The sequence below is a fragment of the Ranitomeya variabilis genome, chromosome 8 (genome assembly GCF_051348905.1).
Source record: "Ranitomeya variabilis isolate aRanVar5 chromosome 8, aRanVar5.hap1, whole genome shotgun sequence".
Classification (NCBI taxonomy): domain Eukaryota; kingdom Metazoa; phylum Chordata; class Amphibia; order Anura; family Dendrobatidae; genus Ranitomeya; species Ranitomeya variabilis.
Window position 1 is genome coordinate 64,183,552 of NC_135239.1, and position 21,247 is coordinate 64,204,798.

A 21,247-nucleotide genomic window follows, 5' to 3' on the forward strand; every position below is an offset into this window, starting at 1 on the left:
TGTGTTTATTTACTTTTTGATGAAAAGCTGACTTGCAAGGTTCCGATGTTGTCCTGTCCCTGTGGCGGAGAGGGGACAGAAAATCACCTGACAATGAACCTGATAATGAACCAGTCATTATTTTTTTTCATTTATTTCTGTTTTAACATTACACAATTTTTCGAAACTCTCAAAACCCCTCGGGATCCCGTGATACCATGTGACTTGTACAGAACCTCTAGGGGAAAAAAAAAATCATTGTTGATTTTGTGTGATCCCGACATCACGATGTGTGACACGATTCCATGCACTCCAGTGACAGTTTTCATTGTTCATTTTAATAAAGCTTTTTCATAAAAAAAAAAAAAGTCATCTTCGTAACATGTGTATGTGGGGCGCCCTCTCGTGGCTGTTGTCGGTATAGGCGGGACTCTGAATGGCGGCTCCTGTAGTGGTGGTGAGCCCGCACAGATGATGTCCTGAGCCGCCGGCCGGCAGCCTGCTCCCTGCTCCATAGAGCCACCGCAATGGCGACGTTTGTCAGCGAACTGGAAGCGGCGAAGAAAAGCCTGAGCGAGGCGCTGGGAGAGAACGTGAAGCAGTGAGTGCAGTGTGTCACCCAACAGTCCGAGAACCGGAGGCCTGCACATCCCCGGGCTAAAGTTACCGGCCACCCCGGGGTAGTGAGGGCGAGCTGGGCAGCCACTGACTGTGCGATATGTGAAGTAATGGGGAGAAGTGGCGAGTTATCTCCTGCTGTATAGTGATCACATCCTGGACTGTGTGTGTGTATATATATCTAATATATGTACTGTATGTGTGTGGTCATATAACTATGCGAGTACTCGCTGCCTTCCGGTGCGGCCCCATGTGAGGGGGCAGCCACCTCCGCCTTCCCGTGCGGCCCCATGTGACGGGGCAGCCACCTCCGCCTTCCCGTGCGGCCCCATGTGAAAGGGCAGCCACCTCCGCCTTCCCGTGCGGCCCCATGTGACGGGGCAGCCACCTCCGCCTTCCCGTGCGGCCCCATGTGACGGGGCAGCCACCTCCGCCTTCCCGTGCGGCCCCATGTGAAAGGGCAGCCACCTCCGCCTTCCCGTGCGGCCCCATGTGACAGGGCAGCCACCTCCGCCTTCCCGTGCGGCCCCATGTGACGGGGCAGCCACCTCCGCCTTCCCGTGCGGCCCCATGTGAAAGGGCAGCCACCTCCGCCTTCCCGTGCGGCCCCATGTGACAGGGCAGCCACCTCCGCCTTCCCGTGCAGCCCCATGTGACGGGGCAGCCACCTCCGCCTTCCCGTGCGGCCCCATGTGACGGGGGCAGCCACCTCCGCCTTCCCGTGCGGCCCCATGTGACAGGGCAGCCACCTCCGCCTTCCCGTGCGGCCCCATGTGAAAGGGCAGTCACCTCCGCCTTCCCGTGCGGCCCCATGTGACAGGGCAGCCACCTCCGCCTTCCCGTGCGGCCCCATGTGACGGGGCAGTCACCTCCGCCTTCCCGTGCGGCCCCATGTGACGGGGCAGCCAACTCTGCCTTCCAGTGCGGCCCCATGTGACAGGGCAGCCACCTCCGCCTTCCAGTGCGGCCCCATGTGACAGGGCAGTCACCTCCGCCTTCCCGTGCGGCCCCATGTGACGGGGCAGTCACCTCCGCCTTCCCGTGCGGCCCCATGTGACAGGGCAGCCACCTCCGCCTTCCCGTGCGGCCCCATGTGACGGGGCAGTCACCTCCGCCTTCCCGTGCGGCCCCATGTGACAGGGCAGCCAACTCTGCCTTCCAGTGCGGCCCCATATGACAGGGCAGCTGCCTCCGCCTTCCCGTGCGGCCCCATATGACAGGGCAGCCGCCTTCCCGTGCGGCCCCATGTGACAGGGCAGCCAACTCTGCCTTCCCGTGCGGCCCCATATGACAGGGCAGCCGCCTCCGCCTTCCCGTGCGGCCCCATATGACAGGGCAGCCGCCTCCGCCTTCCCGTGCGGCCCCATATGACAGGGCAGCCGCCTCCGCCTTCCCGTGCGGCCCCATATGACAGGGCAGCCGCCTCCGCCTTCCCGTGCGGCCCCATATGACAGGGCAGCCGCCTCCGCCTTCCAGTGCGGCCCCATGTGACAGGGCAGTCACCTCCGCCTTCCCGTGCGGCCCCATATGACAGGGCAGCCGCCTCCGCCTTCCCGTGCGGCCCCATGTGACAGGGCAGCCGCTTCTGCGTACAGCAGTATGTGATGGGGAGGACTATTATCATCTCTGAGTCTTATTCTGGGTCACTTACTGGATTTCAGCTCCATAATCCTCACTATTCATGGGCTCAGGCTAGTTCTGCTACCCACTTATTACTTACGGCTTTCTGCCTATGCGCATGGGGCAGAACAAGACGAAGCCCATGAGTACTGAGGAGTACAGAACAAGAAGTGACGGAGCGTTAGTCAGAGGTTCTGTCTCTACTCTCTGCTGCTCTCAGGTTAAACAAAAAAACTGGTGACTGCGATTCCCTTCAATAAAAGTAGACCATGGTTAGACGTGGGGTGGATTTCCCCTGTAATATAAGACCACTACCCTATGAAGTCCTTTCTTAGCAGTCAGTCCAGCTTTAATTGAAGAATGATGCAATGAGGTCCTTCTGGGCTCTGAGTTAGTGAGGTTCTTTGTTACCTTGGGGTCCTGCAGCATCTGGCAGAGTCCTCTGTGTGATGGGCCCCGCGGCCTCTGGCAGCGTCCTCTGTGTGACGGGCCCCGCGGCCTCTGGCAGCGTCCTCTGTGTGACGGGCCCCCTCGGCCTCTGGCAGCGTCCTCTGTGTGACGGGCCCCCTCGGCCTCTGGCAGCGTCCTCTGTGTGACGGGCCCCCTCGGCCTCTGGCAGCGTCCTCTGTGTGACGGGCCCCCTCGGCCTCTGGCAGCGTCCTCTGTGTGACGGGCCCCCTCGGCCTCTGGCAGCGTCCTCTGTGTGACGGGCCCCCTCGGCCTCTGGCAGCGTCCTCTGTGTGACGGGCCCCCTCGGCCTCTGGCAGCGTCCTCTGTGTGACGGGCCCCCTCGGCCTCTGGCAGCGTCCTCTGTGTGACGGGCCCCCTCGGCCTCTGGCAGCGTCCTCTGTGTGACGGGCCCCCTCGGCCTCTGGCAGCGTCCTCTGTGTGACGGGCCCCCTCGGCCTCTGGCAGCGTCCTCTGTGTGACGGGCCCCCTCGGCCTCTGGCAGCGTCCTCTGTGTGACGGGCCCCCTCGGCCTCTGGCAGCGTCCTCTGTGTGACGGGCCCCCTCGGCCTCTGGCAGCGTCCTCTGTGTGACGGGCCCCCTCGGCCTCTGGCAGCGTCCTCTGTGTGACGGGCCCCCTCGGCCTCTGGCAGCGTCCTCTGTGTGACGGGCCCCCTCGGCCTCTGGCAGCGTCCTCTGTGTGACGGGTCCCCCGGCCTCTGGCAGCGTCCTCTGTGTGACGGGCCCCGCGGCCTCTGGCAGCGTCCTCTGTGTGATGGGCCCCGCGGCCTCTGGCAGCGTCCTCTGTGTGATGGACCCAGCTCTGTGCTGTGGTTTTCATTATAAACAGACCAAGTGGTCTCAATGCTGGAGAATCTGTTCACTGTCCTGTGTGGGTCTAGGTCAGCAACATATGGATATGTGTCCGAATTCACACATGATGGATTCAATGTGGCCCAAGTTACAAATCTACGACTTTTTAAATTTCTGCTTTCACATTAATGGGCATGTTGGGAGTTGTAGTTTCAAACTATTTATATTGGAAACAATTATAGCCTTCTATCTTGTGGTCATAGATCTTAATATGGAATTTTACAGAAAAAACTGTTCATTGATTTACTTGTGTTTCAGATATTGGGCAAATCTAAAACTGTGGTTCAAGCAGAAGATAAGCAAGGAAGAGTTTGACGTTGAAGCTCGGCGGCTTCTCTCACAGGAAAACGGTGAGACTGAGTCTGCTCATTTATTACCTGAAGCCATATTGGATTATGTGCGAGTGCTCACTCACCTTGTACCCGGGGAACAGAAGGTTCAGCCTTTACATCCACTCTGTTTACTTGCTTCATGTGATCGGAATATTGGATCAAATCCAGGCATGCAGCGATTTTTGACGTGTGCACAGCCCTATAGAATAATGTTGGTCCGAGTGCGATCCGGTGTTTTGTTGAATCTCACTCTGATCGAAAATACAGCCATGTGCACAAGCCCTGATTATAGGTAATAACATGCTCAGATAGGAATAACCCTTTTAAAGGAAGGTGAAATAGAGAGGCAGTCGTGAATGCACCCTGCTGCGTCCGGGCTCTATGGGAAGGAAACGGATGACTTCTGCTCCAGTTAAGGAGATTCCTTCATAAGATTTTACAATACACCTCTTAGCTGTGGCTTTGGGGTATGAAGGGATTTTGATGTCTTCATTTGTAGTTATTGGTGGGGGCTCTGTAATCAAATCCATACTGATCTAAGATCACTATCCAGTGGCTAGTATACGTCTTTAAGAGTGATGAGCGAATGTGCTGGGACAAGGCGTTATTAGAACATGCTCGGGTGCTAACCGAGTGTCTGCGGCGTGCTCTGATAATATGTGCGAGACCCCGCAGCTGCGTGTCTCCTTGGATATGCAAGGATTTCCTGATTGTTAGACAATCTCTGCATGTGTTGCTGCTGTTGTACAGCCTTGAGACATGCAGCCATGGGGACTCACACATATTATTAGAGCACGCTGCAGACAGTCTGTTAGCACCTGAGCATGGTCTGATATCGCCTTATCCCAGCACATTTGCTCATCACTAGTCTTTAACACTTAGATTTTAGACTTTACCATAAAGGAACAATAAACAGGTGTCTGAAGCAATGACGCACCTACCGGCTGGGGGTCTTCAGGCACTGCATTGATAGCATCCAGTCTTGGTCCTACTTGCTCAGGTCAAACCTCACGCTTGTGCAGACTTATACAAAGAAGGCTGTCAGTCATTGATAGGCCTGCTCACTGGACTGAAAAGCCCAGAACTAGCAGAGGATTAACCCCTTAATGACCACCAAAATGACTTACAACTGACCCGCGATATAAGAGAATGACATCCTCTGACGGGTGACAATCTAGCTGCTGTACGCTATAGCTGACAACTTGCTGCATCAGCCATGATCAGTGCTGGCACCGACCATGGCCGTTTAACTTCTTAAATACTGCTGTAAATAGTGACTGCAGAATCTAGATGGTTAATGGAGTGTGCGGGCTTTCTCTTTCACCCCATCAGCACCCTGAGGTCTTGTGGTTGTGATGTTTGCGATGGCATTTCATGACCAAATAACAACCTTAATGTCTTCCAGTTATAGTGACCTGTTCCGCAGTTAGTGACATTTAGGTGGTAAAAAAAAAAAGTTCCCCGGTGATTAAGAGGTTAAAGGGAATTTATCAGCAGGTTTTCACTATGAAATCCAAGAGCACTATAATACAGGGCAAGGAATTCTGATTCCAGGGATGTATCACTTACTGGTCTGCTTGGTGCAGTTTTCATAGAATCTGTTTTGTCTGCTGTAGATGTAGCAGTGGTCAGAAGCTGAGTTGTGTGTAACCCGGCCCAGACCCCTGACTGGCTGGTTTCTGTGCATTGTCAGCAAACTGCGACTCTGTGGTGGGGGCGGGGTTACACAGATGAGCTGGACTGCTGGTCACGTGAGCTGTAGTCGTGGCATTTTTAATCTGCTGATAAAACACTAATTGTATTGAAACGGCGACACACAACTTACTAAGTGGCACATCCTTGGAATCAGGGTCTCTTGCCCAATGTTATGCTGCTCTCAGATTAAATATCAAAGATTCACATTAAATGATGAAAACACTGGTTAAACTTCATCTCTCCCTGCTCTATAGCATGCTGCCGGCAGATTGTGCTGCATTTTCCTGGTGACAGGTTCCTTCTACTATATAATTGTCTAAGGGTCACTTCCGTCTGTCTGTCTGTCTTTCTGTCTGTCTGTCACAGATATTCATTGGTCGCGGCCCCTGTCTATCATGGAAATCCAAGTCGCTGATTGGTCGCGGCAAAACGGCCACGACCAATCAGCGACGGGCACAGTCCGGTGGCAAATAGCCGCTCCTTACTCCCCGCAGTCAGTGCCCGCTCCATAATCCTCTCCAGTGAACACTCACACAGGGTTAATTGCAGCGGTAATGGACCGCGTTATGCCGCGGGTAACGCACTCCGTTACCGCTGCTATTAACCCTGTGTGACCAACTTTTAACTATTGATGCTGCCTATGCGGCATCAATAGTTAAAAGATCTAATGTTAAAAATAATAATAAAAATAAAAAATCGTTAAATACTCACTGTCCGTCAGCCCCTCAGGAACAGGCCTTCCCCGCTCCTCGCGACGCTCCGGTGACCACTCCATGCATTGCGGTCTCGCGAGATGATGACGTAGCGGTCTCGCGAGACTGCTACGTCATCATCTCGCGAGACCGCAATACACTCGGGTCCGGAGCGCCCGAGGAGCGTCGGTAACCGCTTCGCTTGGATCCGAGGCCAACGGAAGGTGAGTATATAACTATTTTTTATTTTAATTCTTTTTTTTTAACAGGGATATGATGATGCCCACATTGCTATATACTACGTGGGCTGTGCAATGTACTACGTGGGCTGTGCAATGTACTACGTGGGCTGTGCAATGTACTACGTGGGCTGTGCAATGTACTACGTGGGCTGTGCAATGTACTACGTGGGCTGTGCAATGTACTACGTGGGCTGTGCAATGTACTACGTGGGCTGTGCAATGTACTACGTGGGCTGTGCAATGTACTACGTGGGCTGTGCAATGTACTACGTGGGCTGTGCAATGTACTACGTGGGCTGTGCAATGTACTACGTGCGTGGGCTGTTATATGCTATGTGGGCTGGTATACACTCCGTGGGCTGTGTTATATACTACGTGGCTGTGCAATATACTACGTGGCTGTGCTATTTACTACGTGGGCTGTTATATACTACATGGCCGGCCGCGAACAATCAGCGACAGGCGCAGTCCGAATCCTGTGTATTCAATGTATTATTCTAAAATCTTCATAAATAAACTACATACATATTCTAGAATACCAGATGCGTTAGAATCGGGCTACCATCTAGTTTAATATAAGTGTGTATTTTTGTTGCAGTTCACTCCCACAATGACTTCCTTCTGGCTATTCTTACTCGATGCCAAATTCTTATTTCTTCTCCTGGTAAGTAACTGGATGAAAAAGTTGAGTTGCTGATGTGGATCATGTGCAGTGTTGTAACCACACAATATTTTGCTTGATTTAGAGGGAGCTGGCGTATTACCCTGCACCACCAAAACTAAGCCCAAGGGAAAGAAGAAAATCACATCTGTTCGCCAGAAGTTTGATGTAAGCCCATGTGCACACTAGGAAACGATGTGTTCTCTAATGGTATTGTAAACCAAGGTCCGGCCATTGCTGCACATCCGTCTCGCCTTGGATTATACTGTACCCCTATTATTGTGAGCGATCAGTCAGGTAGTGATGCCAATGTAAGATGGCAGGTCCTGGACAGATTTCCCTCTAAGGCCGGCCTCACACTAGCGAGTTTTACGGACGTAAGAGCGCAGAAATTACGTCCGTAAAACTCGCAAAATAAACGGCACAATTATTCTCAATGGGGCTGCTCCTATTAGCCGTATATTACGGTTCAGTATTATACGGCTTTCTACGGCCGTACAAAATCGCAGCATGCTGCGTTTGTCAGCGTATTGCGCAAAAAATTCGCCAATGAAAGTCTATGGGGGCGAGAAAAATACGGATTCCACACGGACCAGCAGTGTGACTTGCGAGAAATACGCAGCGGTGTTAGTGAAAAGTCGGTAATTCAATTGCCGGCTTTTCATTTCTCCTGCACAAACCCGACAGGATATGAGACATGGTTTACATATAGTAAACCATCTCATATCCCCCTTTTGTTTGCATATTCCACACTACTAATTTTAGTAGTGTGTATGTGCAAAATTTCAGCGCTGTAGCTGCTAAAATAAAGGGTTAAATGGCGGAAAAAATTGGCGTGGGCTCCCGCGCAATTTTCTCCGCCAGAATGGGAAAAAGCCAGTGACTGACGGCAGATATTAATAGCCAGGAGAGGGTCCATGGTTATTGGCCCCCCCGTGGCTAAAAACATCTGCCCCCAGCCACCCCAGAAAAGGCACATCTGGAAGATGCGCCTATTCTGGCACTTGGCCACTCTCTTCCCACTCCCTGTAGCGGTGGGATATGGGGTAATGAAGGGTTAATGCCACCTTGCTATTGTAAGGTGACATTAAGCCAGATTAATAATGGAGAGGCGTCAATTATGACACCTATCCATTATTAATCCAATTGTATGAAAGGGTTAAAAAACACACACACACATGATTTAAAAGTATTTTAATGAAATAAACACACAGGTTGTTTTAATAATTTATTGCTCTCTCAATCCATTTCCAGGCCCTCACTTGGCAAAATAATAAACACACAAGATACATACCCTCAGCTGAACCGTCACGTCCCACGATGTAATCCATCTGAAGGGGTTAAAATAATTTACAAGCCGGAGCCCTGCTAATGCAGCGGTGTGCTCCTGCTTGTAATTCCCCGGCGAATGAATGAAATGTAGGTCATTAACCTACATTTCCTTCAGTCGCGGTGATGCGCCCCCTGGTGGATGTCCTCATATGACCTGGAGCGTGGGAAAAAGTTCCCAGGCTGCAGTTCATGAGAACATCCAGCAGGGGCGCATCACCGCGACTCAATGTAAGTACAGATCCAGCTTTCCTTTCAGCACCCGGGGGATTACAGGCATGAGCGAGTGGTTTATCGCAGCTCGTGCCTGTAATATTAGTTAACCCCTTCAGATGGATTACATCGTGGGACGTGATCGGACATCAGAAGGTATGTATCTTGTGCGTTTATTATTTTGCCAAGCGAGGGCCTGGAAATGGATTGAGAGAGCAATAAATTATTAAAACAACCGCTGTGTTTATTTCATTAAAATACTTTTAAATCATGTGTGTGTGTGTGTTTTTAACCCTTTCATACAATTGGATTAATAATGGATAGGTGTCATAATTGACGCCTCTCCATTATTAATCTGGCTTAATGTCACCTTACAATAGCAAGGTGACATTAACCCTTCATTACCCCATATCCCACCGCTACAGGGAGTGGGAAGAGAGTGGCCAAGTGCCAGAATAGGGGCATCTTCCAGATGTGCCTTTTCTGGGGTGGCTGGGGGCAGATGTTTGTAGCCACGGGGGGGCCAATAACCATGGACCCTCTCCTGGCTATTAATATCTGCCGTCAGTCACTGTCTTTACCATTCTGGCGGAGAAAATTGCGCGGGAGCCCACGCCAATTTTTTCCGCCATTTAACCCTTTATTTTAGCAGCTACAGCGCTGAAATTTTGCACATACACACTACTAACATTAGTAGTGTGGAATATGCAAAAAAAAGGAGGATATGAGATGGTTTACTGTATGTAAACCATGTCTCATATCCTGTCGGGTTTGTGCAGGAGAAATGAAAAGCCGGCAATTGAATTACCGGCTTTTCACAGATATCACGCTGAATGAAATCTAAATACAGAATATATATATATATATATATATATGTTTTCCCGAACATTTGAGCACATAAATCCATTAGATGTCGGTTTTGCAAGCCTGCGCGAAAATCTCGCAGTACGGATGCCATACGGATTACATACGGAGGATGCCATGCGCAAAATACGCTGACACACCCTGACTACGGATCAATATTTTGGGGACATTTCTCCGTATTACAGCCGTAGTACGGACGTATAATACGTGGCGTATTGTCTTACGCCCAGTGTGAGGCCGGCCTAATGGCGTTCCTGACCTTGACTCATGTCCCCAGAAACACTAATTATTAGCATCAATACAGTCTAAGTGCAAAGCCGTTTTTCCAGTTTGCTTATGGTTGGCCACTTGAGAAAGAAACAACGATTTGCTTATCTTTCTACTTGTTTTCATTAAAGGGAGTCTGTTAACAGGTTTTTGCTACTCCATCTGAGAGCAGCATGATGTAGGTAAAGGGTGCAGCCGTGCTGACACAATCAGAGCTTTTAGATTTAGAATGAAGCAGAGCTGAGAAAGCTAACCCCGCCCACACCACAGCTAACTCCGCCCCCACCAGGCTCTCACTGTACAAAGCCCATAGACAGTGAGGTGCTTATCACAGGAAGGGGGTTAACAAGTGACACATCCCTGGATTCTGTTTCAGCCTCTATCTCCTGCTGTCTTCAAAGGATTTCGGTCACCGGGTCTTTGCTACACCATCTGAGAGCAGCAGGATTACACCTCTTTCCTCTGCAGCTTATTTTCATTTTTGCATATTTTTTTTTGTTTTCTTTCCTCCCCTTTTCTTACTTTTTTCCAAAACCTATCAAGTATAGTGAAATTGGAGAAAAAAAATGCATTTCCACCATTTGTTTTTTGTTGTGCTTTGTTCTTACGGCGCACATTCTTTCGTAAAAGTTATGATTCTCCAGGTCACTACATTTACGCGACACCAAACTTGTATACATTTTATTTTTTTTAGTGTAGAAAAATCAGGAATTTAACAAAGCAAACGAACCTTTTTTTCATTTCCGTCACCATATTCCGAGACCCGTACTATTTTTGTTTTCCCATCGGGTGAGCTGGGTGAGGACTTGCTTTTTGCGTGATGATTGATGCCATTGTTTTACTATACAACATTATTGATGTATTTTTTTTTTTTTTTGCATTTCTTTAGGGTGTACTAGAAACCACAAAAACCTCGTTATGGTGTTCACCAATCAGGCTAATTAATTTTTAATCAGACTTTTATGAACATGGCGATACCAAATATGTTTTTATTTGTTTATATTTTTTTCCTTTGAATGTTGGAAAAAGTGATCTTAATTTTTTTTTTTTTTTCAGATTTTTTTTTTAATTTATTTTTCACTTTGTCAGTCTAGAAACTGTGATCATCTGATCGCTTATACTATATACTGCAATTTCACAGACTATAGAGTAAGCCTCGGTCTTCTTTGAAGTGAATTTCAGAGAAGCAACAATATGGCGTCAGCGGGGGTCTTCAGCAGGCTCCTGGCTGGCATAGTAACCCGATGCTAATTATTTAACATAGCGAGTATCTGCCACATGGTGAGAGCTCAGTTCCTGAGCGCTCTCAACACACGATTGCCCGTGCAATCACATAAAAGTATGTGACTTTGGGCTAAGGCCAGAGACCTTGAATACAGATCTATCAGTTCTCTGAATTCTGAGCAGTGTATAACCCAACCCCCACCTCTGGCTGCTTTTTGTGTTCACTGTGCAAAGGCAGAAAGCTGCTAATCGGTGGTGTGGGCTGGTTATACAGAGCTCCTGAATTTGGAGGACTACCTGGCAAGCAGGGTTACTAGTCCTCTAGTGATCTCCTACTGATAAAACAGTGATTTATCAAAACTATAGCAAGCAGCCCTGTAAATCATACATCACTGGAATCTGGGTTTGTGTCTCAACATTGTATTGCTCTAATTAGGTGACAGAAGCCTGGTAATCGTTTCTCTTTAATGGGGCTGAGTCTGGAATAGCCTCCTGTTTTAAGACTTTCCAGATTTTGACTTGCTCCTTTCAGTTCTCCTAAGCCCTGCTACCTCCTGTCATAGGTGATCTACGGTGAGTAGCAGTGCTTTGTGGTGAGCATTGATCCCACCTTATTCCCACGGTTCTTACCCCCAGCGTATTCGCCTTCACTACTTCTTTATAGGGAGTCGCCCCTGAACGCTGTAAGACACTTTATTACCTTTCTTTTCCAGCATCGTTTCCAGCCTCAGAATCCTCTTGCAGGAGCTCAGCAGTTTGTGAGCCGGGACCCTCAGGAGGACGATGAGCTCAAGCTGTGCTCGCACACTATGACATTGCCCAGCAGGGGGCAGCTGGAGGCGCGGATGATTGTTACGGCTTTTGAACATGGCTTGGACAATGTAACAGAGGACGCAGTGACCATTGTTATCCATGCACTAGAGGTAGGGTGGTCTTGTATGGGTTTATCTAAAAGTTACAAAAGTAGCTCAGGCATGATAAATCACATTGCGCACTGCTTCCGTGCTGTCAGCAGGCTATAGGGCAGGGGTTTCAAACTCTGCTAGGTATATGGGCCGCACATAGAAAAAAAAATGCATTTTGGGGGCCGCATTCTTTGCAGGATGAAGTGCCATTTTTAGTGGAAGCGTTTTTTTTTTCTATACACCACTTGATAATTTTTTTTGGAACATTTTTGGCATATTTAATTTTATTTAAATGACATTAATCGTTTGGATTATGGTACAGTTTTATAGCTTGGGTCATTGTGGATGTGGTGATAACAAACCTGCACTTTTTTGTTTACTTTAGTTTATATATAAAACCGCATTTAGTGGCAAAATATTTTTTCATGCTTTTATTTTGTTTCCCCCAATTGGCCACATACAGTAATGTTGTCTTATAATTAGCCTCATATAGTAATTCTGGCAAACATCTTGTACTAATGTGCCCCATCTAGTTCCCCATATTGTAGTAATGTCCCATATCCCTCGTCTTGTAGTAATGCCCCATCCCAGCCCTTGTCTTGTAGTGATGTCCCATCCTAGCCCTCGTCTTGTAGTGATGCCCCATACCGGTCCTCGTCTTGTAGTAATGTCACATCCCGGCCCTCGTCTTGTAGTAATGCCCCATCCCGGCCCTCGTCTTGTAGTGATGCCCCATCCCGGCCCTCGTCTTGTAGTGATATCCCATCCCGGCCCTCGTCTTGTAGTAATGTCACATCCCGGCCCTCGTCTTGTAGTAATGCCCCATCCCGGCCCTCGTCTTGTAGTAATGTCACATCCCGGCCCTCGTCTTGTAGTAATGCCCCATCCCGGCCCTCGTCTTGTAGTGATGCCCCATCCCGGCCCTCGTCTTGTAGTGATGCCCCATCCCGGCCCTCGTCTTGTAGTGATGTCCCATCCCGGCCCTCGTCTTGTAGTAATGCCCCATCCCGGCCCTCGTGTTGTAGTAATGCCCCATCCCGGCCCTCGTCTTGTAGTAATGCCCCATCCCGGCCCTCGTCTTGTAGTAATGCCCCATCCCGGCCCTCGTTTTGTAGTGATGTCCCATCCCGGCCCTCGTCTTGTAGTAATGCCCCATCCCGGCCCTCGTCTTGTAGTAATGCCCCATCCCGGCCCTCGTTTTGTAGTGATGTCCCATCCCGGCCCTCGTCTTGTAGTAATGTCACATCCCGGCCCTCGTCTTGTAGTAATGCCCCATCCCGGCCCTCGTCTTGTAGTAATGTCACATCCCGGCCCTCGTCTTGTAGTAATGCCCCATCCCGGCCCTCGTCTTGTATTAATGCCCCATCCCGGCCCTCGTCTTGTAGTAATGCCCCATCCCGGCCCTCGTTTTGTAGTGATGTCCCATCCCGGCCCTCGTCTTGTAGTAATGTCACATCCCGGCCCTCGTCTTGTAGTAATGCCCCATCCCAGCCCTTGTCTTGTAGTAATGCCCCATCCCAGCCCTCGTCTTGTAGTGATGTCCCATCCCGGCCCTCGTCTTGTAGTAATGCCCCATCCCGGTCCTCGTCTTGTAGTAATGCCCCATCCCGGCCCTCGTCTTGTAGTAATGTCCCATCCCGGCCCTCGTCTTGTAGTAATGTCCCATCCCGGCCCTCGTCTTGTAGTAATGGCCCATCCCGGCCCTCGTCTTGTAGTAATGGCCCATCCTGGTCCTCGTCTTGTAGCAGTGTCCCCGTGCCCGGTCCTAGTCTTGTATGCCAGCTGTAGGTATGCGCATGTATTCCCCTCCCTTGCCTTTGTACTTGTTCTATTTTTATATTTGAATAATAAAGATTTTCATAGTCATTTATTTAGTTGGACTTCACGACTGTGTTTCCTTTGGTCCTGGTATTAGTATATGCAGTTGGTTCAGATACAGTCCTAATATATATTATGGATGGTGTATGACATTTTGTTAGGTTCATCATTATGTGTAACTAGTTTCACCCTTGTATATACCATGCTTGCCACCATTTTCTTTTACCATTGCTCGTCTTGTAGCTGTGGCCCCGTGCCCTGTCCTTATCTTGTAGTAATGCGCTGTCCCGGTCCTTATCTTGTAGCAGTGGCTCCGTGCCCGGTCAGGCAGACTATAGCATTTCATATATTTCATTTATTTCAATAGTCTCTTGACAAATGCTTAGGGCAGATGTGGGGAATTTACTATTTTCACAGCCTGTTCTGCATATTTTTTTTCTCCTGCTGATAACTGAAATAATTTTAATAGGCAATGGAGTAGGCTATAGATAAGTGATAAGTGGGGGCACAGTCGCAGGACCTCTGCCATCAAAATGGAGTTCTTGGCCCTCACCTCATGCCACTCCTTTCCATAATACAACCCAAATAGAGAAGCATCTGCCACTCTGCATCTTCCTTGGCAATAAACAAATACTAATGATCTGGAGGCAGCGTGACATAACTAGCCACGCTCCTCAGTTTGCAGCCATAATATGGAAAAGAACAGCCTGTGTTCAAGAAGATAGGCCTCGTAACCAGGTAGCTGAGGCGTCTGATGGAAAGAAAACTGCACAGGAGCGCTTATAAAGATATATTACTCAGTGTATTTAATTCTAATTGATTGAGATTTTCCTTCATTGGCCATTCCCTTCTTAAGACCTATTATTTAATGGAAAAACTATCACTTTGTTCCAAAGTTGCCCACTTCACTCATAAAAAAAAAAGCAGATGACTAGGGCTGGGTTCACATTAATGTGTATACATTTTGGTTTTCCCTTCTTTTTCAGACGCTGCATGCGTAGTCTGCATAGAATGGGGCCACCCTTACCTGTGGGTAGTTGGTGTAGCACATGTCCTGTGCCTCTAACAAGGCCCTAATGCCCTCTGCGATGTGATGCTGATTAAGGCTATGTTCACACAATGAGCTTTTTTTAGTGGGGTTTTTGACGCTGCAGAATTTTTGCACCATTTCTCCACTCATTAAATAAAATGGATTACGTGCATTTTTTTTCTAAAATATGCAGCGTAATAAACTCACCTTGTGACATAGCCTAAGAAGCAGCTTACCAATGAGAGATACACACCAATTAGCTGCAGGTCAGCACGGTCTGGGGCTTGTATAATGAAAATACATGAGGCCAATTATGGGGCGACTACGTGAGAACAAGAAAAATATCTTTGTACTGTGTTAGCCAGTAGATTTAAAAAAAAAAAAAAATAAAATAAAATTTGAGAATCCTCAGTGACTGATACCTTTTTAGTGCCTAACTGAAAAGATGATAATAAATAGCTTTCGAGGCTACTTCAGTCTCCATCAGGCATAGTAATAGTACTATTTAAGAACAAAGCATTTTTATATATGTATATTACCCCCCCAAAAAAGCCAGGGGGTTTAGGCAAGACTGTCGGTAGCAGAAATGTTGCATCACGGCAAATAAAATCAATCTGACGTTTGATCAGCAGTCCTTCCTTACTTCATAAAAAACTGTAATTTTGTGTTTTATAGAAACATTTAAAGAATCTGTTGACCTCCGTTGTGTCGCGGAGACAAGCATATCGCCTTAAAGATGGACACTTCAGATACGCCTTCGGCTGCAATATCAATCCCCAGCCATACCTAAGAAACAGCGTGGCAACCTACAATCAACTTCTTGACTGGTAAGTGCTGCCGTTCTGGTCTGCCGAATTGTTCTGTAAGTTTTAGGCCACCATCGTGTGCGTGCGTGTGCGCGGTTAAATGCCATAAGTTCAAGTTGTTTTTTTTCTTCTTTTCACTTTTTTTTTCTTTAAAGGGTATCTTGTCACCTCATTTTTCATCTATAAGCTGCGGCCACCGCCATTAGGGGCTTATCTACAGCACTCTGTAATGCTTTAGATAAGCCCCCGATGTATCCTGAAAGATGAGAAAAAGAGGTTAGATTATACTCACCCAGGGGCAGTCCCGGTGCGGTCCGGGTCCGATGGGCGTCGCAGGTCCAGGTCCGGCGCCTCCCATCTTCATGCGATGACGTCCTCCTCCATGCTTCTGTCGTGGCTCCTGTGCAGGTGTACTGATTTGCCCTGTAGCAGAGTAAAGTACTGCAGTGCGCAGGCATCGGGCCTCTGACCTTCTCCGGCACCTGCAGTACTTTGCTCTGCCCTCAACAGGGCAAATCAGTATGCCTGCGCAGGAGCCACGAGAGAAGCAAGGAAGAGGACGTCATCGTATGAAGATGGGAAGCGCCGGACCCGGACCGCCCCTGGGTGAGTATAATCTAATTTGTTTCTCTTTCAGGATACATCGGGGGCTTATCTACAGCATTACAGAATACTGTAGTTAAGCCCCTAATGGCGTTGGCTGCAGCTTATATCCGAAAAATGAGGTGACAGATTCCCTTTAAATCTGTAAGTTGTAATCTCCCCACCTCTACCCAAGTCATAAAAAAAAAAAAAAAACATTTTAGAAAAATGGTAGGAAAGAAGCTGATAAAATATAATGAAAAATAAACACTCCACTTTTCCATCAATCCTTCATCAGTCCTAAACAAAAACCAGTTTTGCAAAAACCATTGAAGCTCACACTGATGAATTTGGTGAGTCATTCAGGTTGGCCATGGGCCAAATTCAGAAATCTGCGGCAGTCTGAGTTTGTTTTGTGATTTACATATTCATTGCACAAATTCTAGTGAATTTGTCTGGCAGCTCCTCGCTAAGAATCTGCGGCTGGAGTAAAAATGCCAAAGTTGTAAAACTTTTCCATAACTAAGCTTTGCAACTTTTATAATCTAGTTTTCTTGTGTGAACTATTTGATGAATTATTCCCCCACTGTGTGTGAAACCATTCTTCTAGTTTCTGTCACAAGCTACATATACCAGAGGTCTTAACCATCATGGAGTATTTGTTTTCTACATTTACAATGAAAATGACTAAAATACCGCATCAGTAAGGACTTTTGTCCTTGTTCGCTGCACAGCATATGTTGGGGAAGTACATTGAAAGCCAGTGGAAAATACACTGATAAAAAGGAACTATCGCTGCCTGATAAAAAGACTTTACTCTTATTACAGGGGAACTCCACTCCAGATGTCTAACCATGGTCTGCTTTTATTAAAGGGAATCTGTCACCAGTGTTTTGCTGCCTGATCTGAGGGCAGCATGAAGTTGAGGCGTAGACCCCGAGTCTAAGGACTCGCTCGCACCACCGTATTATCTGTCCGAGTGCGATCCTACAAAGCTTCGGCTCACATACTGACCAATGATAGTCCATGGACTGCACACATGTCCGTTTTTCTCCTACGTCTCATTGGGGGACACAGGACCATGGGATCTTAATTTGGTCCTCGGAGTTTTACAAGAGGTCCCTTTCGAACCGCTGCAGGATGAATCACTAACTTTCCTGTCCTGGAAAGTAGCTTTCCTAGTTGCGGTCACGTCAATCTGGCAGGTCTCGGAGTTGGCGGTCCTGTCCTGCCGATCTCCGTTCCTGAATTTCCATCAAGACAAGGTGGTTCTGAGAACGTCCCCGTCTTTTCTGCCGAAAGTTGTCTCTTCTTTCCATCTGAAGGAGGATATTGTTTTGCCCTCACTCTGTCCGGCACCAGTACATCGTATCGAGAAGGCTCTTCACACTCTGGATCTGGTGAGAGCCCTGAAGAGGTATGTCTCGTGGACGGCGTCTTTTCACGGGTCAGATGCCCTATTCGTGCTTCCGGAGGGGCATAGGAAGGGCCTAGCTTCAAAGGCCACAATAGCCAAGTGGATTCGCTCGGCTATTCAGGAGTCTTACCGTGTCAGGGGCGAACCTGTCCCAGCATGGATTAAGGCACACTCCACTCGGTCCATTGGGCACCTCTTGGGCCATTCGGCACCAGGCGTCAGCAGAACAAGTCTGCAGAGCTACGACCTGGTCCAGCTTGCATACTTTCACAAAACACTACAGTATTCATTCTCAGGCCTCTGCAGATGCGGCCCTCGGCAGACGGATTCTGCAGGCGGCAGTACCACACATCTGTAACTCATTGGTACATGGGGTAATAACAGTTGTGTTCCCCGCCCAGGGACTGCTTTAGTACGTCCCATGGTCCTGTGTCCCCCAATGAGGTGTAGGAGAAATAGGGATTTTTGTGTACTCACCGTAAAATCCTTTTCTCCGAGCCACTCATTGGGGACACAGCACCCACCCTGTTAGTCTAATGACTTGTGTTTGTTTCTTGATTTTGACATGGTTTATTCTTGTTAATATTTACAAGCTCCTACTTCTTTGTTACTGAAGTGGTTCAATTAGAGCCAGCAGGAGGGTGTATACTGCAGAGGAGGAGTTAATCTTTCTATGTTCACTTAGTGTCCTCCTAGTGGCAGCAGCGTAGCACCCATGGTCCTGTGTCCCCAATGGTACTGTGTTGGCTCGGAGAAAAGGATTTTATGGTGAGTGCACAAAAATCCCTTTTTTTTTATTTTTTGTTTGTTTTTGTTTCACCTCTCGGCCGAGACAGTCTGGGGAAACAAAAAGTCACAGCATGTCTGAGTTTGATTCGAATCGCACTCGGCCATGCAAGTCAATGAGCACGTGGAAAACATCTGACTTCACTGGTTGACGTCCGAGTGCAATCAGATTTCCGCTCACCAACGCAATAGAGAACATGGAGATATTTTGTTCTCCATGTTCTCACACTGTGCTCCGATTCTCTCATCCGAGAGACTTGTACCACACTATGATGACACTGATCAAAGTTTGATCAGAGTGCAATTAGCATAGTCAACCCTATTCTCTTGAGTTAGAGAACGTACGGTCGTGTGACCCTCCCCTTACAATGGTCACTTACTGGCTTCTTGCTGTGCAATCCTTTGTATTCATGGGATTGGTCTTGTTCTACCCCCCCTGTGCATAGGCAGAAAGCTGTAAGAATCAGGACAGAACGAACCAGTGCTGATGTATACAGAGGATTACACAGCAAGAATCTGGTAAGTGCCGCAGCATTAGGATCATGTTCTCTGTCCCTATGTTCTGCTGCCCACAGAGTATTATACTTGGTTACAGATTCCCAAGTGTTTCCATCATGGTCTTATGGCAAGTCCTCAGCAGCTCCTGAAAGCACCGAGCTATTGCATGCAGATATTGATAGCAGGTAGGAAACAGGACGGAATTCCCTAGAGGCTGTTGTAGCCTGTGTCCAGGATATGACAGCCCTGTCCAGGAGCCTGACGCTGGGTCAGCTGTGCCTGCTGTGCAAACTACCCTGTGCCTGGGTAAAATCTGAACAGAGGTCCTTTGTTACGTAGGGAAAAATACAGGTTTATCAAATCCATCTTGCGATCCGCTTATGATGTGGTAACCAACTGACTGCAAATATAGAAATCAGAAAAAAATCCCTTTATAGTAAACCTGGGCAAAGGGCGGCCCACATGCCACGTCTGGCCCTCTGGTTGTTCAGTCCAGCCTGCAGACCAAGACAGCCGAATGGCTGAAAACAGTGGCCTATGGGTTACACCATGCCCTCGCACACAGGATGTAGACAGCAGTGAATGCATTGGGGAGAATGTGCGACTGCAGACGTGATGGCGTCATTACACTGCATCTGCTGTGCAGACAGTCAGTGCATCCGAGACCTGAGCAGGGGGATGGGGAACGAGGCGTCCTTGTGTTTTGGTATGCGTACTATCTTACTGAGTGAGTCAGACCTACAAACTGATGCCATAGAGTCGGGCGAGCCTAACTGAACCCTGCAAACAAGATGCTGCTTTTTCTAGTCCTGAAAGAAAGACTGTCCAGCTGAGACCTTCCTTTTGGGTGAATCCTACTGGTGACCCCGCAATGCAGAGGTTATTCTGAACACCTTTTATAGAGTGAATCAGACCTACCAGGTGAGGCCTTACAGCTTGGCAAATCCCACAGAGAACCCTGCAAACCCAGAGGTTATTCAGACCACCTTTCTGAGAGAGTCAAACTCTCAAGATGAGACCTCACAGCTATGCAGATTCCACAGGTGAACAACTCTTGGATTAGGTGGACCACCTTCCACAGCAGGTAAGGGGGTCGTGTCGCAAAGGTGATTTAGATAGCACGCTACATCTTTCCTTGGTGTGTCAATCTCGCTGGAGGTTCTCTGTAAAACGCACCTCATATTTAGAAATCTACAGGTGCTCTAACCTTCTTCCTCAGTGGCTCTCAACCTCCAGCAGAGACTTCATGAAAGAAAAAGGTGGTGCAGACGACCCAGACGGTGCGAGTGGTAGTTTAGGCTACTTTCACACATCAGGTTTTCAGTGTCAGGCTAAATCCGGCGAATGTTGGAAAAACAGGATCCGGCGCAGATTTTGAAAAACTGATGCGACGGATCCGTTTTTTTGACAGATCCGGCTAGCCTATCTAGATTATTGGATAAAATAAAATTTGGAGCATGCTTAGTTTAAAAAGCCGGATCAGGCCGCCGGAGCCACCTTTTTTTTTTACGGATCCGGCAACTTCCGGCTCCCATAGGCTTTCATTGTAGCAAACAGCCGGAAGCGCCGGATCCGGCGCTTCAGGCTTTTCGCCGGAGACAAAAAACGTTGCAATGGACATTTTTTCAAGAAACCGGAAGCGGCAGATTTGCCGGATCCGGCGAAAACCGGACGAAACACAATGTCATCCGGTGCAATCCGGCACGAATGCAAGTCTCTGGGAAAAAAACGGATCCGGTGGCAACATTCGCCTGATCTGGTTTTTTGAAAATTAGCCGGAATTGACACTGAAAACCTGATGTGTGAAAGTAGCCTTATTACTGTGCTCTAACAAGTTTCCATGGTTCGTCAGACCTACAACCAGCTTGTGCCCAGAGGGGTGTACTGTTCAGGTGAGTCAGCGTATCCTGTCTAGGCCTCCAGGTGGAGGGCAGCTGTGCTGTATGCTCCCTTTGGAGCAATTTCGGGTACCATGCCAGATGATGATCTGAATACGTCACTAGTGTTGGACTGTTAGTTCCACTTTGGCCCTGTCAGATCACTCTGAGTACTTTATCTGCGTTCTCCCAGACGGTCGAATTATCAGGCAGAGCTCTGCAAGCGAACCTGACTGCACTCAGGGTGAGTCTGACCATTAACCAGTGTCTTCTCCCACTTGTAGGTCTTAACGCAGGGTAAATGCCTCGTCACAGAGGAGTCAATCAAACTAACTGAGACTGTCAGTTTGGCGTTTTGCACAGGCAGATTGGTGTGTCGCACAGGCATTATCCTGACCATTTTTTCCTCTCAGCAGGCCATCACCTCAAGCGAGGCCTGTGGCTGATTATGTAGGTAATCCAGTTGGCACAC

At 48.4% G+C, this 21,247-nt stretch overlaps 1 protein-coding gene across 1 annotated transcript in view; it reads left to right on the forward strand.

Annotated features, from left to right (window-relative positions):
- The first annotated feature begins 363 nt into the window (after window positions 1–363).
- TADA1 (transcriptional adaptor 1) overlaps window positions 364–21,247 on the forward strand; it is a 33,796-nt gene continuing 12,912 nt past the window's right edge. The window contains exons 1-6 of the mRNA XM_077276934.1: window positions 364–580; window positions 3,796–3,887; window positions 7,097–7,162; window positions 7,245–7,327; window positions 11,770–11,979; window positions 15,485–15,636. Of these exons, the coding sequence (XP_077133049.1) occupies window positions 507–580; window positions 3,796–3,887; window positions 7,097–7,162; window positions 7,245–7,327; window positions 11,770–11,979; window positions 15,485–15,636 (677 nt within the window). The 5' untranslated portion in view covers window positions 364–506. The remainder of the gene's footprint in view (window positions 581–3,795; window positions 3,888–7,096; window positions 7,163–7,244; window positions 7,328–11,769; window positions 11,980–15,484; window positions 15,637–21,247) is intronic.